The sequence below is a fragment of the Hippopotamus amphibius genome, chromosome 8 (genome assembly GCF_030028045.1).
Source record: "Hippopotamus amphibius kiboko isolate mHipAmp2 chromosome 8, mHipAmp2.hap2, whole genome shotgun sequence".
Taxonomy (NCBI): Eukaryota; Metazoa; Chordata; class Mammalia; order Artiodactyla; family Hippopotamidae; genus Hippopotamus; species Hippopotamus amphibius.
The window spans coordinates 143,786,137-143,803,866 of record NC_080193.1 but is presented as its reverse complement, the minus strand read 5'-3'; the positions used below and the strand labels follow the sequence as shown (position 1 = coordinate 143,803,866).

Below are 17,730 nucleotides of genomic sequence, written 5' to 3'. Positions count from 1 at the left end.
CTGTCTTCTTGTTTGGCGTTTTACCTCTTTCTCAGCCTTAATGAATGAGCGAATTTAAGAAACTGCTGGAACTCTTTCTGCTTGTAAGAGACTGAGACCTGGAACTCTTTCTGCTTGTAAGAGACTGAGACCTTAGGGGTGGAATAAGGGCAGGATAGTTGTGCTGAGTTTGTTATTTTGAATGGCTATTTCCACCCACCCTTAGAGCTGATGCTAGATTCCTAGTGGTTCCAGAGGGCTCTTGCTGAGGAGGAAGCTGACTCATAGGCAGTCAGAATGAAAGGGCCAGCCCAGAGTGCCTTCCAGCTCCTACCTGGATGCAGTTATCTCACAAGAATGCCAGATGTGATGCTTACCGTCACGGCCAATCCTGGCTGATTCAGCTGCTTTGCCTGAATATCCCCTTCATCCTACACCCCATCACTGGTAACTTCCCGCAAATGTCCATGTGGCTGCAGAGATTGGGGTATTCCTGAGAGAGGGAGGCTGTGCTCCCATCACTGGTGTCTGAGTAGCTGTCTTGCTGGCCAGAACTTCCAAACTAGATGCTCTCATCTTCACACCTCTTCCCCAGAAGTCCAGTCTCGACTTTTCAGTTGTTAAACTTTGTCTCTCTAAATTCAGGCATATTTACTGGTCAGATGCCAGGAGTCAGCGGATCGAGGTGGCTGAACTTGATGGAAGGTACAGAAAGTGGCTGATTTCTACTCAACTGGATCAACCAGCTGCAATAGTTGTGAATCCCAAACTAGGGTAAGTACTTAAAGGAGGCCTTAATGTTCTAGATATTTTCCACTGGATTCTCAAAAAAAATTATGTCTTCAATTATTTTTTTCCTAATTGTACTGAAATTGTCCTTGGATTTTTTTGAGTGGCACCTGTGACTATTTTTAAGAATTATAATATGCCCTAAAGATCACTTAGGACCAAAGAGGCTTCAGAAGACAGACAGTGTGTAAGGGGAAAGACTCTGGCCACATTTTTTCCACAGCACAGTTTGTCTCAAATCCACACCTTTCTCAATAGAATTTAAGGATTGAGCAACATCTGCTGATTGGTTTAGACGAGAGATTGTGAAGTGGTGGCTGATGGGCTAAATATGGCCCATACACGTATTGGACTTGACCTTCACAGAGCTTTAAGTTTCTTTTTTTTTTTCTTTTTTGTAAACTTAGTAGATAACGTTAAAAAATTTTTTTTTAATATTTATGTTTTTGGCTTGAAAAATCGGAAGAACTGGTAGCATCAGGGAGGTATGGCTTCCTTGATGCCGTGTTACCTGGAGCTCTTCGCCAGGGCTTTGCTTGGTGCAGTGTTTGCCCATCACGCCATGTTCATAACTGCCCTGCTCCTCCCATCCTTTCTGGTCCACTCAGTTCTTCCACAATTAAGTATTAATTGGATGCAAAAGAATACATTTTCAAAGAGTGAGAATGTAAGCTCCGTGAGGGAAGGAATCTGTTTTGTTCTCTGACACGTTCCGAACACAGGATTAGTGCCTTCTCACACAGTGGGCGTGCGAGAAATTTTTTTGTGGAAGAATGAACAGCTTTTGTGATTATGTATTTTAAGGGGTCTGGATGTATATCCTTGGACAGGGCCAGCCAGTTTCTGTTGGGAAAGTGCAGTTCTCAGGAAGGATAGATCACAGATGCATGGGCTCCCTTCTTTCTCTCCCTGTCTTGTGTAAAGGATAAAAATAGCATCTTTTAGGACCCAGGCCCCTTTGAAAACGAGTTGACTTCTCCACTAGATGAGATGCTACCATGAGGAAACCTTCTGTTACAGGTTTATGTACTGGACAGACTGGGGCAAGGAACCTAAAATCGAGTCTGCTTGGATGGATGGGCAGCATCGGAAAGTCCTAGTTCAGGAGGACCTTGGTTGGCCAACCGGCCTTTGTATAGATTATGTGAATGGTGACCGGGTCTACTGGAGTGACCTCAAGGAGGACATTATTGAAACCATCAAATACGATGGGACCGATAGGAGAGTTGTTGCAACTGCAGGTTAGAAATTTCACTTAGAATTTCATGTAGTAAATAATTAATGTATTTCCACTCTCTTTTGCCCATTTTCGCAAGAAGCAACCCTAACTTAGGAGATGGTTTATATAGTGTCTTAGATACCACTCTGCCTAGCGGCCAGCTGCTGATTTAAATGCAGATGAACCTATTAGCAAATATTAAGTCCTTTTTGTACTTCTTCTGTAATTAAAAAAACTGCTCTCAGCAGCAGTTGTTGAAATAACCCTTGCTTGTTCGGTTGCCCTGATAGAGGTGGCGATCGTGTGTTCCAGTGGTAATCTGTGTCTAACCACCTCGAGATACATTAGTTTTTAATGTGCTAGATTGCTTTTTATGCACAAGTGGAAACATCTAGGAGAGAAGCATTTTGTTCTCTTATCTAGACTCTACAGAGCTGCCGCAATCCAGTACAGATCAGGTTTTCCCTATAAGTGGTATCTTATGTTCAAAGGAAAAAAAATCTCTGCCATACAGATTGTTTTCTAAAAATAAAACAAAATCAGCAACTTGAAAGCGAGCGAGTCCCCTGAATTTGTGTCAACCGGCAGGCACTGATCTCCTTTAACTCCTGTCGTCTGGGTCTCCTGGCACAGCACATGTTCACAGTCATGTGTCCGGAGAGTCTGCCTGAATGTTGCTGGAATTTTAAGGTGTCGCCTTAGAGACTGATCCGAGCAGTTTGACTTCTGACCTAGAAGTGGGGCTCGGGTGTCTTCTTTTCAATAACCTTGTTTTGTTTTGCTTTTCCCCTGTGGGTGAACAGCAATGAACCCTTACAGCCTGGACATCTTCGAGAGCCAGTTATACTGGACATCTAAGGATAAGGGAGAAGTATGGGTCCAAGATAAGTTTGGGCGTGCCGGGAAAGAGAAACTGCTGGTAGTGAACCCTTGGCTCACCCAAGTTCGAATCTTCCATCAACAGAGATATAATCAGTCAGGTAGTCACCAACCTTATTTCAAATTAATGGCTATATGTTTTTTGGATAAAAAAAAATAATAACAGTGGTGGATAATAATAGGCTGATCTCCCTGTGCCTGAAACGTGTGTGCGTGTGTGTGTCTGTGTGTATTTGAACCATTTTGATCAAAGAAAGATAAAATTGGAAATCAAATGAAATGATGCACACTACCAGCAGATGTGAAGTAAAAATACTTCAGTACTTGTTGTTGCTTGGAGTTGTGGGGATGTACTCTTAGGCCACGGAATCCAGTAGGTGTCAGACCCCCTGCTAAATGTAAGTTGCGTTGACAAGTCACGTAATAGGCTTTGTGGACATCGGAAGTCTTACCCACTCTAGCAATATCAAGGCCAGGCTAGTCAAGTCATCCTGACCTATGCGAGCCTTTGCTTAAAGCTTAAAGGTTGCGTTTCTACATCCTCCCTTCTTTCTCATTTTCTTAGTTCTGGGTCCTGTTTCCTCAGGTTACCTGTATTCTAATTCATCCTTCATTGTGTGGAGTAATGTGAAAGGGAAAGGACATTTTTGAAGTGAGGAAAGGAAACACACTTTTACTAAGTTCTATACGTCAGATTCTTTCTTCAGCATTAAACCAGACATCTGCACTTCAATTAATCTTCCCCAAAACTTATAAAGAAGTTTGATTCTCATCTCATAAGTAAGGAAACTGATGATGGGAAAGATTTAGTAATGGGTGTGCCCATCACAAAACCAGTGCATAAGCTTTAAACCCAGAAATGATTTTTAAAGTCAATTCCATCCAACCCAAAGCTCAGCATCTTTCTGTTCTGGTCCAGTTGGCAGCGTACCCAGTTCCAGATTGCATTCTATGGCTGTGTGACCTTTGACAAGTCATCTCCCTTCTGATCCCTGTATGTGAAACAAATGTGGAGCCTGAGGTCCCCCTGAGTTCTCTGATGCTCTGAGAGCCTGAACCAGTCTCGACAAACTGAAGCGCAGAACGGAGGCTTCCAGGAGATTACACTGGCGGCAAATGCCTTTTCTAGGGATCAGCCCCCTCGTGCTCCTGGTAGTGTTTGCTCCTCTCCAGACCGTCTCCAAAACATTCCAGACCCCACTGATATAACAGCTCTTGTGTCCTAAATGCTCCTGCGCTGTTATGTTTGGCAGTTTCAAAGGCAGGAGGGGAGAGCCCAGCATACCGTGGAGCCCCCTCCGGCCGCTGTAGAGAAGACAGCCCAGGAGTCAGGCAGAGGAAAGTCTGGAGACTTTCCCTGAAAAGCATCTCAGGCAGCTGATACGCTGAGGCTCCTTTGCAAAGTGCGGATGGTTGTGTGGGCCAGAGGCTCAGCCCAGCTGTGCCAGATGAACATGTACTCCGGACCAAGAGCTCTCCGAGTTTAGCGTGAGTCAGAAATGTCTGGAGAGCGTCTTGAAGACGGAGTGCTGGGCCCCAACCGGGGTGGGGGTTCTGACTGAATATGCCTGAGGAAGCCTGAGGATTTGCATTTGTGACAAGTTCCCAGGTAATGCTGACGTGGCTGGTTCAGGAACCACATTTTGAGAACCCCTGCTGTACTCAAAGTGTGGGCCTCGGGTCATTAGCGTTGGTACAATATAGGGGTCGGTTGCAAGTGCAGACTCTCCGGCCTCACCCCAGCCCTTTTGAATCCGATTCCCCAGGTTATTTGTACGACATTAAAATTTGAAAGCTCTGCTCTAGAGAGCTGAAGAAATGGTCATGGGACAGGTTTTGAGTGAGGCTTTTGAAGTATACCTTATTATTTTATAGTCATGCCTTGTCTATGGTCACGTTTTTGCATGACAGAGAATCTGGATTACAGAATGTTAGTCTAAGAAGGAATTTAGAGACCATCTAGTCCTTGGATAAATTATAATATATGCTAAGCTATGTTCAGGAGACTCTAGAATTATTTTGAGGTGCTTTTCATGGTAATATCTGAGCTCCATCCCAGACCGATTTAACTCTGGATTTCTGTGACGGGACATCAATAATTTTGATTATTCTGATAATCATAGCTCTAAATTCTCTAATCTTGCAAATAACGAAACTGAAGCCCAGAAGAAAGTTCTCCTTGGGGAGCAGGGGGTGGAAATCACATCCAATGTATGCTTTGGCTGGACCACACTTAGTAATCTATCCAAACTTGGGTGATGGCAAATCTTGATATAATAATGGCATCTTACTGACCTTTTTGAAGTATCTCAAAGTGCTTAGCGCTGATTGATTTTTGAAGTCATGCAGTGAACCAGGCAGACATCTACCTTCCATACCTGCCAGGGACATGGGGGAGATAAGTGATGCCAGTAGAAAATGTGAGGGGTAGAGAAATGAGATGGAGGGCACGGGGAGGGACTGTGCCACGTTGCTGGGGTGGCAGGAGAAGGTAGTGTAAACGAGGGTGAGTTGCCAGGTGGCACGCGGTCTACATAAAGGTGTTGGGATGCTGCTTGAGCTGATGTTCCCTGGCCACAGTTCAGTGGATGGGCATGTCCTTGGTGGGGGTATTCATTCCCTCCTTAGAAACTAACCCCTGTTGTCTTCTGCTTTCCAGTGCCCAACCGCTGTAAAAAGGTCTGCAGCCACCTTTGCCTTCTGAGACCCGAGGGATACACCTGTGCCTGTCCGCAGGGCTCCAGATTTGTAGAAGGGAGCGTCACTGAGTGTGATGCAGGTAGGGGCCCTGCCTGGGTGGCCACGGGGGCCTGGCAGAGCTCCTGTGCCTTCCTTGCTGAAGAAGCTTCCCTTGCCGCTGCTTCACCTTTCTCAGGGGCCTGAAGAATCCTTGTGTACTGGTCTCCTGCCGAACAGAGTGGGGATGGCTAGAAAGAGGGATGGGAGATGTGGAACATATGAACAGAGCTGAGTGGGACTTAAAGGGCCCAACAGAACTTGCGCTCCAATGATTTCTGAGAATTATTTGCCAAAATCTGCAGACATTTAGATCCAGTGCCCCTAAATCGACGGTTGTGTTGTCTTATAAAGACATTCCGAACCGTGAGTTTGCTGTAAGGCCTCCTCGTCCTTTCTCCACCCCATTCTGGAGCCCAGTCGCCCCAGAATCTATCCAGCCTTAACAGGAGTTTCTCAAGGGGAAGGACCAGGTTCCTGAGGTGGCGGGGTGGGGGCTTCCCCAGTACAGAGGGGAGGCCTAGAGGAGGTTCACTGGTTTTCCCACATGCTCATTTAGACCACTGGAAAAGGGCCACATGTTAAAATATGCCTTTTACTGTTGGGAGTTGGAAGCTGGAGTCAGTGAGCTGTGGTTTGATTCTCGTCCCCGGTGCTGTAGATGCTCTGCTCTTGGCAAGACCTTTCTTCAGTGACTTTTATTTTTTATTTTTTTCAAAGCTCTTTTTTGGAATGTAATTGCTTTACACAGTTGTGCCAGTTTTTGAGGTACACCAGAGTGAATCAGCTGTATTTATACATACATCCCCACATCCCCTCCCTCCCGCGACTCCCTCCCACCCTCCCTATCCCACCCCTCTAAGTCACCACCCATCATCGCGTTGACCTCCCTGTGTTACACAGCAGCTTCCCACTAGCTATCTGTTTTACAGTTGGTAGTGTATGTATGTCTCTGCTACTCTCTCACTTTGTCCTGGCTCCCCCTTCGCCCCCCGGCCACTCATCCCCGTGTCCTCGAGTCCATTCTCTACATCTGCGTCTTTATTCGTGTCCTTCAGGGACTCTTTTAAATTAAGGAGTTAAGAAGCCATACAGCGTAACTAGTCAGTGTCCCTGACGAGTATCCAGTGCTTGGGAAGGGCGTTAGAAAGCCATCCTGCAGTTCAGGGGCGGCTCCCGCCTTTGGGCGCTTCCCGGTGTTTTGGCTGATGGGGAAATGAAGAGGCGTGACCGTGTTCTGCCACCAGGGGGAGCAAGCGGTTGAGCAGGGTACCGCCCGCTGCCTCTTCCCAACCAGGCTGAGGAGGCGGCAGGTTTAGAGGATGCGCTCAGCGAGTGAACACGGCCCCTGCCCCTTCCCCTGTCCCCACTCTCATCCCAGCGCCCCTGGGGGAATAGTGCCCTTTAGCAAGGGCAGCTCTGAAAGTCTGCAGAAATGAGGAGCTCTCCAGCCAGCTGTCTCCAAAGCGTCTATTTATTCCATGTCCGTTTATCCATCAGTGGGTTACTGATGCTTCGGAGCCTTCCGTGGAAGTTGCGGGGTGCGCCTAAAGTGAACTCTTGATTTTAACTGGGTTCAAAGAGAAGAATTCCGAAAACTGCAAACAAAAATGTGAATGTGCTAAGAGATTTCCTTTTTACCACGATGGCCTTTTTAACTGTTAGTGTGTGTTCTGGAGTCTGTCTCTCCACTGTGTTGTGGGGGAGGGAAATGCTATAAACTGCCTTTTTTTTTTTTCTGCCAAATGTATGTTACTCCCCAAGACCTTACTGATAAAGAAGTTCATCTGACTTAAGGGGACGGTAACATTTAAAGGGGAGACTCCGTCGCTGCCCCACCCCGCCCACTCCCCATGCCGGGCCTGGGCTGAAGCAGGTTTGCACGGTGGGGTGCTCTACCCAGTGCTGCTAACATGTGGCTTTCCCTCTCTGCAGCCATCGAAAGTCCTGTCATCATGCCCCCTCCATGCAGATGTATGAACGGAGGAAACTGCTATTTTGATAAGAATGACCTCCCCAAATGCAAGTAAGTCTGAATGTTGAGGTCTGAGCTGTAGGTCTTGCATCTTCTGGGGGGGTGAGGTTGGGCGGGGGGCATTTGAGACCTAAAAGTAGCCAGATAAACAAATACAAGAACCTTGCCCGGTCGCTAATTTTCACATCATAACCAGCTTGCTCTCCAGTGGGGGCGTCCACAGAGAACGCAGGCAGTGCTTCTCAGACTATAATGTGCGTTAGAGTCCCCTGGGGTTCTGGAAAAAATGCCCATCTCATTTGCAGGGACTCTGCATTTCTAACAAGCTCCCGGAGATGCCACAGAATTGTGGGCCTCACTTTGGGGAGCAAGGAGTGAGAGAAATGACAACCCCTGTTTCCGGCTCACCTGGGATTGCTAATTATAATTGGATTGTGGGAAGCAGCTGTCAGCAGAGCTGTTGCAGTGCTAGGCGCTCTCGAGGAGCAGAGACTGTGCTAAAGATGTGGAGAGGAGAGAATTATCGAGAAAGCTTTTAACACGCAGCAGGGTGATATTTAATGAAAGAGGTCAAAGGAAAGAACACAATAAAAGTTCCCAGTTCTGGGGGGCGGGGGGTGAAGGGGACGCTGAGACAAAGTGGGAGAGTAGCATAGACATATATACACTACCAACTGTAAAATAGATAGCTAGTGGGAAGTTGCTGTATAGCAAAGGGAGATCAGCTCGATGATGGGTGATGCCTTAGAGGGCCAGGACAGGGAGGGCGGGAGGGAGTCGCAGGAGGGAGGGGATATGGGGATAGATGTATAAATACAGCTGATTGACTTTGGTGTACCTCAAAAGCTGGTACAAGAGTGTAAAGCAATTATATTCCAATAAAGAGCTTAAAAAAAAAAGTTTCCAGTTTTACTCTCCAAGGAGGAGTTCCGTAGATTAGACACCAATAGGTTTATTTGATGAGGATGGCTGTAGATGCCACAGCTGTCCCCTCAAGTGACTTTCCACCGTCAGATTCCAATCAAAGCCTAAGAAAGCAATAGCTCCTGAACGATTCCTCTTCTCTTTTCAGATGTCCTAGTGGCTACACGGGAGATTATTGTGGAATAGGGCTTTCAAAAGGCATTCCTCCTGGAACAAGTAAGTGTTAAGAATGTGAGGGACCTGGGAAGGTAGCACGGTCCCTTCGTCAAGTGGTGTCTACATTCCGTTTAACTCAGTTTTTGGAGAAGGAATGGTTCTAGCCCTCAGGCCCTGCTGCTGAGTCTGCCGGCTCTTTTCCTTCTCCTCGCGTTCATATGTTTGCTTCTCCTTCCCTCTGACAGCCGCGGCCGTGCTGTTGACGGTCATTCTGATCCTCGTAATTGCAGCTTTAGTGACATTGGGATTTTTCCACTATCGGAAAACGGGCTCCCTTTTGCCGTCTCTGCCCAAGCTGTCCAGGTCAGTTTCATTATGTGCAATATTGATTTTAGAAGTCTGTGTGATCTGTAACCACGTGAATAACTTAGTTTTTCTTTTTTTAAGTTCAAAAAGCATCCTGGGCAGTTCACCTATTCTGCAGAAACAAAAAATACTGAACTTAAAGCAGTCACTTCAGATCACAGTGTCCTAATTGGTTGCTTCTCTGAAGCCTGAGTACAGATCACATTTTAGAGTCTAAAGGGTTGTGCCTACTGGTGGGCATTGAGGTTACACTGGAGAGCAGCCTTGGCTGTGTGAGGGACCAGGCTTGCTTTCTGCAAGTGCCCAGCTGGTCCTCTCCTCCATCTCAAACATTGGGGAATGTGCTTGAACATTTCCAGGTCCAGGGAATTTTCTCCTGCATGTGATGTGTAAGTGCAAAGTGGGAATTGAGCCTTTCGTTTCAGTAAGAGTTAGCTAGGAAAAGGTACAAAGAAAGAATACTATTGCAAAAGATTGTTTTGTTTGTTTTAAAGTAAGACACTGTTTAATTCCTTCTTTTCAGCTTAAGTAGTCTTAGCAAAGCCTCTGAACATGGGAATGGGGTGACCTTCAGATCCGGGGATGATGTTAACATGGATATTGGAGTATCTGGTTTTGGACCTGAGTCTGCTATTGACAGATCAATGGCGATGGTGAGTTTGGTTTCAAAATGACTGTTTGAAGGTTATCATCATTACCATTTTTTTTCAAGGAAACACTTTTTATCAAGAATAAAGTTCATGTAGAAAAAAATGAAATACAGGATGCCCCTTCACTGTACAAAGTTAGGAAACATTAAGTTTGTTGTAGAAATGTGTCTAAAAACATTAGTAATGAAACTGAAATCAACCCCTGATCTAAGCCACACTGTTGAGCTGGAATCATGAACAGTTTAAGTTTAATTGGAAACTTAAACAGTCTGTGTTTTTTGGGAAACAATGGAAAGTGACTGTGATATTCTGTTTTCATTTGATGACTTTTGTATGTTTAAAGGAAGAGGCAGGGAAATACATGTTTCCGAGCCTCCTGTATTTTCCCACCAATGTATAGTGTTGGGATAAACAGTGGTTTTAGAGCCAGTGGTTGGTTCGCATCACGACTCTGCCACCTTCTAAGTATGTGATAGGAGGCATGGAGCTTGATCGATCTGTCCCCAGCTGTAAAATAACCCCTCCCGTGAGGACCAAATACTTTATGAGTGGACTGGTATCCACTGCGCTGTCTACAGTCAGTGTTAGGAAATCATTCTCGGTATTCTACCTTTCCTCCAAATCTTTCCTTTTTGCCCCTGCCTAAAAGTATAATATTACCCATTCTGTCTTTTTTCCCCCTCTCCCTCTCCTGTTTGCTCCTCTTCCACGCTTACCCTTCTGTGTATGTCCGAAGCCAACCCCGAAGTGAATTATCTGCCTTCAGGAGCCATAGAGAACTCCGATGTGGGAAGAGTGTTTTTGTTTTCCTGAGCTGATGAGTTGGTGCATGTATGTTACTTTGCATAATGGATTGCCTGATGGAGGTCTTGTGTGTCTGCTGGGTTTTTTGTGGGTTTTTTTTTGAGGTGGGGGGCGCGTTCTCTTTGGGCCAGCGTGCCATAGCCCCTAGCGTTCCTCCAGGTGTGAGGAGTGAGCGCACACCTTCCTCTGTGCATGAATCAGGTCAGCATGGTATGATTTTTTTTGTCTTCCTCCATCAGAGTGAACATTTTGCCATGGACCTGGGGAAGCCACCCATAATATTTGAAAACCCGACATATGCCTCCAAGGACACTGCCGTCAAAGTGGCTCAGCCAGCAGCCACCCCGGTGAGAAATCACAGTCCTTTCTCTCAGGGGTTGCTGTTGCCGGATCTTGTTCTTTGGACTGATGTGGCTTTAGGGGCCTCCCAACCTTCCTCCCCTGGAAGGAGGCACACTGGTCCCTTCCTCAGCTTCACTGTCTGCAGTAACAGGACTGACCCAAGGACAGAAGTCCCGAAAACAGTCAGAATCCTGGGTTTTGGCAACCACTCTGGGGGCGCTAACCAAGAGCTTTTCATCCGGAGCGGTCAGAGCGAGAGGTCTGAGTGCACTCAGAGGCTCGGCAAACACGGTGCCTGACGCCACAGGCTCTCTGTCCGTGTCTGTGAACTGAACGCGAAGATGGTCATCAGGTCATCCTGGAGAGGTTTGGGGCACTGGGCACCCTCTGGGTCCCCGCTGGTACCCCAGGCTGTGATCTGAGGTGACCTCCGTGCTTGCCTTTGGCGTGCTTTTCTTGAAAGTACAAAGGTCTTCAAAACTCACAGGGAGATCCCTAGATTTCCTGTGCCGCGGCCCTGTTACTCCCTCATCTTTAGGAGGAACAGGGAGGTGAGACAGACGTACGGATGAAGGGACAGACTCTTCAGTAGGTTTGGGTCAGTAGCCCTCGTACCACTGCCAGTGCCCGTAAACTGTTAGCCTGTCTTTGCTCTGTCGGAACGACTAGGGCATCGGCAAAATACAGTTCCGTTGTTGACACCTAAACGTCCTTTGAACTCACGAGATATAGTACGTTTTAATATGACAAATGTTTATTTTAAGAGTAGCTTTCTTAAGATCAGCAATATTTGAGTCTGGAAAGCGTTTTGCCTGTTCCTTTAATATCCAGATAGCAAAACTTTAATGGCATGATGAAATAGATTTGTGGCATTTTCCCGTGAAATAAAATGAGGCCGTGTTTACGAATACATTTCCAAGTTTGAGAAGAAATAAAGTGGTGAATGTAAAAATACAGGAAAAGGGGTGAATTTCTACCCTGTAATTTATGAGTTCTACGTCCATGGTAATTTGTGCTTTAAGAGGGACCCTGGGAATCACATGGATGTTACAGAACATATCTAGAGGGCTATTAATGTCATCATGCCTCTTGTTTTAAAAATCCAACCTCTTTTAAGCAGTCCTCTGAAATTAATAATTTTATTTTAAGTATCCAAAGGTAAAACTCTCAGTGTACCAGTGAGTTTGGGAATAGTTCATACTGTTCTTTTAGGATTTGGCTGCCAGTATACAACCAGAGTATCCTTTATCCAAACGTACAATGAACAGCGGGAGGAAGGGGCCAGAGAGAACCCAGTGGAGGTTGCTGTTCCCAAATGAGAGTGTGACCAGTGATGGTGGTGTTTGCCTTCCAAGATTAAGGCAGCAGATAGACAGCTTGGTAGCCGGTGCTCCTGATTTGGGGGAGATGAGACTGCTGTTTATTCCTGGACCACAGGGTTGGTCTCATATGATAAAATGGTGTCTGGTCATGTTTGTGGGAGAGCAAGGTGGCAAACAGAACCAAAGCGTTGATAAGAAACTTTATAGCAAAAATTATATCAAAACCGAATAATGACCTTCAATATGCACACAGGTAACTGAATCTGAAAATGTGTATAACAAAAACTATGGAAGTCCCATAAACCCCGCTGAATTAGCTCCAGACACAAAGCCGACTTCCCCAAGTGCCGATGAAACTCAGGTAACAGTGACTGACTGCTGAAAGGTTGTGGGATTTGGGAAGGACTCTGGAATTGCTGGGTTTCTTAATCGTAGGCAAACTAGAGAGGCAGTGATAGGCTCACAGATCCCAGGATGTGTAGGCAGTTAGTAAAGATAATTTCAAAAATCATAAACTGAACAGCTTTCCACTGAGCAAAGCTACATTCTAACAGTGAGCTGGGAATGATGTCCCTTGTGCCATGGGAGACGAAACGGAAAAGCAGGGCGGCAGACTTCTGGACCCAGCCTCTCCAAGCAGAGGCATTTATCTTGAGGTAAAAACTCAGTATGAATAAAGACCTCACGGTGTCAGTGACCCATACAGGGGACCTTTTGCTTTCCCCTGCGGTGCAATCTTTCTGCAGTGTAGGTCTTTGTTTCCTTAATGATGTATGTTAGTTTTTAGCTCTGCTGTTACTGATGTTCACCACTAGATGGCACTGATTTACACTCTCTTCGTCTACCCATCTGTCCATCTTCCCTCTAACCATCCAGCTAGCATTAACGGGCCCTCAGTGTGCCAGGCCCAGTGTTTACTACTGAAGATTTAAAAAAAAACAAAAAACACTAGATGGATCTTCTCTATCTTGTCTGTATGCACTTTGAAATTTGTAAACTGTGTGTTCTACAGAGAGAAATTCAATAAATAACCTTGATACAAACTTTAGATTAAATGATAGTCGAGCATTAGTTTTAATAGACACATAGGAAGCTATCTCAGATATAGCTGTCTGATTCTGGGCAACTATTTTACCTCTTGGCACTAGAGTCCTTAATGTTTCCCCACTGGCTTATCGGGTGGGACAGTTCTTTGTGATACAAAACTATCCTATACATTGCAGGACATTTTTGTTCCTGGCCCCTGTCCACTAAGGACCAGTAGTGTTTTCCCCAATACATGGTGATCCCAGAAATCATTTGCTTCCCCGCCCCCGGGCCCCAAACATACACTCCCAGTTGAGAACAATAGAATCTGAAATGTCTCCGTTCTAAGGTTCTATGACTTCTGTGAAGTATATAAAGAAACAAAAGCCCAAGGGTAGTTAGAAACCTTACCATTTTGGATCAATGCAATCCCTACTCGCACATTGCAGAATCTATAAACACGATTGGTATCTGCAAAGTCATGTTGGATTTTCAGCACCTCACACATTGGTTCCTGTTCTGTTTGCTTAGGATCAAAATAAAAGTTGAACTAAATGGATGCTAATAACGGAAGCTTACAAGATAGGTCCCTCTGTCCACCTTTTCATGTCCCATTTACTAATCCCTTCTTACACTCTCACACATACACGAATGTTGTCTCAGAAAGGAATTTCCACTTTCATTTTTTTGCATATTTCTTATTTTCAAGGGACAGAATTTTTTTCCTTTAAGTTACATTGAACAAGTTATTTGGAAGACTCATTTTCCACAGACACCAGGACTTGAATATGACATATTTGGTTCCCCAAGTCTGACTCAACCCCGCAGCGGTGCCAGATCTGTTTTATATTCTCGGTATTTTTTCCCAGTCCAGCGATCCTCTTCCCTAGACAGAGCTCTCTCCCAGCTGAGCAGGAAGGGGCACGTGATGGGGGTACTGCAACCTCTGACCTGCACGTCAGTCATCAAAAACCCTGAGAGACTCTTTCAAGCGAGAGCAAACGTTTACCGATCACAGTCCTTTTCTTTCTCATCTCCATCTTCGCAGTACATGGCCTCCTCTCACTTTTTTGTAATCAGTTCAAGCTGAGACCCTCTGAGGTCTGTCCTCCATGGTACAGTCCAGGGATTTTTCTATGACTTTGCCTCCTGGGAACTGAGGTAACAGGCAGGGTGGTAGAAGCCCTGGGTTAGGATGACCCTAGGTTGACATTAAGGTGCAAGAGAGGCTCACGGGTTTCTCTTTCATCAGTAAATCTGCTCAAAGGACGCAACGAACATGAACTCCTGTGGCTTGGTTCTGTCCTTTTCAAAAGTCGTGTTGACCTGCACTGCATTTCCCAAGGAGATGACAATGGAAATCACCACCACTTCTCTTGTTAATACTTACTCAGCTCCACGTGGCCACTCCATACTGAAGCAGTGCGCTTTGGCCTTCTCCACTGAAGTGTAGGTTTCCAGAGGCTGGGCTCTGACCCGCGTGTTTCCACCTTCCCCTTGGTGGCGGCCACGTGCCGAGTAGGGGCTCACTTAAATGTGGGTGCATGGCCTCTTCGACTTCTCCTGTATTCCCATGCTCCCCGCTCCTTCACATGTTGCTCTCCTACTTTTACAGAGCAAGAGACACTCCATGAAACACGCGGGCGACCTCAGCTACCTGCGGGAGGAGGCTGTCTGTTTCCTTGTCTCCTGTTCTCTTGTTTCCTATCTGGCAGCCAGAGCTGTGACCAGCACTGCCACCACGGGCAGCTTTTCAGCAAGACAGGGGCCACTCATCGTAGTCTAGGCTGATTTCTCTTGGGGGGTCTTCAGTTTTGAGGCCCCTGTATCCTAGAAGCATTGCCTACTCCTCTCCCTGCTATTTAGTTAAGTGATTTTGCTGCGACTCTCTCTCATCTGCGAAATAGAGATGATAAGAGCATCTCCCTCCCAGAGTCGTTGGGAAGATTAAATCAGAAGCTTGTAAAGCGCTTAGAATAGTCCCTGACGCGTCATAAGCACTCAGCAAATGCCAGTTGTTTTTGCTGTTACTATGGTTACGATTACCGAGGAAATGATGAAGGGAGACAGGATAGGTTTGCGGTGACCAAGGGTCAAGACACCATTTTAGGAAATGAGAGTTACAGTTTGTTCCTTAAGTTTTCAGGCAGCCCCGGAAGAAATCTCTTGCCTGTCTCTGTCAAAGCCTCTAGATGCCCTGGGCACCGATTCTGTAAACTATACATTTCAGATCAAGGGAGTGTTTGGAAATTAGATGAAAAGAGCCCGAAGAATTTCAGTTACTGTTCAGGGCCCATCCTAGGAAGAATTGAACGATTTACTGCATGGGCCAGGTCACGTGGTCCCAGGTCCCAAATTGCTTTTTCCCCTCTGTGAGAAGAAATTTTAAAACCTAGGCAGGGGGGAAGAAACCCACCAAAAAATTCCATTACTGAAGGTTTTCTGTTTCCTTTTTTTCATTTAGGCAACAAAATGGAGTATCTTCAAGCGAAAACCAAAACAAAATGCCAACTTTGAAAATCCATTCTATTCCGAGGTAACTTTTGATGATTTTCTCAGCCCAGGCATTCTTTCTTAGCAGTAACTTGCCAAAATGGGGCGTACACTCAGGTTATTCTGAGCAAATTGGCCAAGATTTGTCTCCTTCACCCAAAACCGTTTCCCATCACGTCAGGGGAATGAATGGCTGACTCCTCTTTCTTTGTGGTCGTAGATGGAGAACGAACCAAAAGTCAGTACTGTCGTGACCCCACCTCCATCACCTTCTCCCGCTGCTAAGACTTCTTGGAAAAAAGGCTCAACTCCAACCTACAGTGCAACAGAAGACACATTTAAAGACACCGCAACTCTTGTTAAAGAAGACTCTGAGGCATAGCTGGGCCAGCTATTTAGGGAATAATTAGAAACACACTTTTGTGCACATACTTTTTTTTACAAACAGATGAAAAAAATGAACATTCTGTACTTTATTAAAAAAATATATTTTTCCCCTGTATTCCTGTAGTTGGAACTGTTGATGGAAACCATGCCTTGTGTGTCTTTTTTATTCATCTCATATTTTTACGAATAATTATCACAGTGTACTATATGTATATCTTTGCACTGAAGCTGTCTGAAGGTAATGCTATAAATATATTGTACATTTGTAAATTTTGGAAAGATTACCACATCATTAAATTTGCTAATGAAAGTACCTGCTGAATTGATAGGCGATCATTACATTAAATGATCCCTTGAAGAAAGGAATTGACTTGGGGCCTTTCGCCATGTCAACAGAAGAGGCACCCCTCCTCGTCCCTGTAGAATTATCAAGAAAGGGAGTCCAGGCCCCACTCTTGGGTCCATTTTCACACATCGGCACTTAATGTTCAATATTACATGTAACCTGATGAATAGTCTGTTGGAAGAGATGCAGATAACATGGAAGGTAGAAGAAGCAATTCCATTCCACCCTTCTGCGTGTTTGTGTTGTGTAACCCTCGCACTGTTTCCTGTGTGTCATCTCCCTAGCTGCCAGGTCAACATTTTTATGTTAATGTCTGAGAAAATCCCGTGTCATTAAGTGTAAGCGTCCTGCCAAGAGTTTGTATCTAATTGAATGAACTTTCGTTTGATGGACTGGAGGTGAATGGACACGCTTGCCTGGCATCTCTGATGGTCACTTACCCTAGAAACTGGGGCTTAGGAGCTGAATTAACTAAAGGCAGATCTGTGTCTTCGTCAAGGAAGGTGCAAAACAAACACTGGTTAAGCAAAGCCTCAGCTGGGTTTGTGTTTCTGTGTGTGCACATTGCCTTATAATGACTATTTATTTCCTCAGTTGAACATGAATAGAAAGGGAAACCGTTCTTAGTGAGGCTTTGTTAGGTCCCTGGGCAAAATCGTACATTTTGAGGCGCCTAGCTCTCCTCCGGAACAGCGGCTGTAGTCTCCACAGCGGGAACCGTGGCGGGAATACCCAGTTTCCACACTAAGTAGCGTTCCCGGCTCTCTGTGCTAATACTGCGCGTTTTTAAAACAATGACTGAATGAGTGTATGAACAGACGGATGGATGAATGTAACGTGTACTACTGATGATCTTATTCCCAAGTTCTCAAGATATTTTTTGCTCATATTTTGAGTGCTTATTGTAATTACTTGGAAATGTACTTTGATTAGAAAAGCAAATGGAAATAATGCTGCTGAAAAATTCTTAATAAATGTGTATTTTATCAGACTTTCTCTGCGTGCTTCCTAAGCCCGGGTCATGAATTAGTTGTATTTTGCTGCGCAGCCAGCTTGGGCCTTTGCGTGCTAGGCAGTGGGGGAACCGGGAACGCCCCAGGTGCAGGGAGGGGAGGAGGAGGAATCCTTAGCAGCTCACAAAGCCCTGACAGGCCTGGCGGGGTGCGCTCAGGAGAGTGACCTGCAGGTTTCCACCTTAATTCCCTTGCAGAGTCATCCATGTCCCCCTCCCCTTTTCCTTCCTTACACCCGAGCCAGTTTCCCATCTCGGATCTACCTGTGATGGGAGAGCAGTGAGCAGGGTCGCAGCTGGAGAGCGTTTTGTTCAGCCTGGGATT

At 45.7% G+C, this 17,730-nt stretch overlaps 1 protein-coding gene across 1 annotated transcript in view; it reads left to right on the top strand.

Moving 5' to 3' along the window:
- LRP2 (LDL receptor related protein 2) overlaps positions 1-16,692 on the top strand; it is a 148,796-nt gene extending 132,104 nt beyond the window's left edge. Inside the window, exons 68-79 of the mRNA XM_057746520.1 lie at positions 625-753; positions 1,789-2,009; positions 2,791-2,967; positions 5,526-5,645; positions 7,538-7,628; positions 8,650-8,717; positions 8,903-9,020; positions 9,547-9,676; positions 10,717-10,824; positions 12,395-12,502; positions 15,632-15,703; positions 15,881-16,692. Of these exons, the coding sequence (XP_057602503.1) occupies positions 625-753; positions 1,789-2,009; positions 2,791-2,967; positions 5,526-5,645; positions 7,538-7,628; positions 8,650-8,717; positions 8,903-9,020; positions 9,547-9,676; positions 10,717-10,824; positions 12,395-12,502; positions 15,632-15,703; positions 15,881-16,042 (1,504 nt within the window). The 3' untranslated portion in view covers positions 16,043-16,692. The remainder of the gene's footprint in view (positions 1-624; positions 754-1,788; positions 2,010-2,790; positions 2,968-5,525; positions 5,646-7,537; positions 7,629-8,649; positions 8,718-8,902; positions 9,021-9,546; positions 9,677-10,716; positions 10,825-12,394; positions 12,503-15,631; positions 15,704-15,880) is intronic.
- The last annotated feature ends 1,038 nt before the right edge of the window (positions 16,693-17,730 follow it).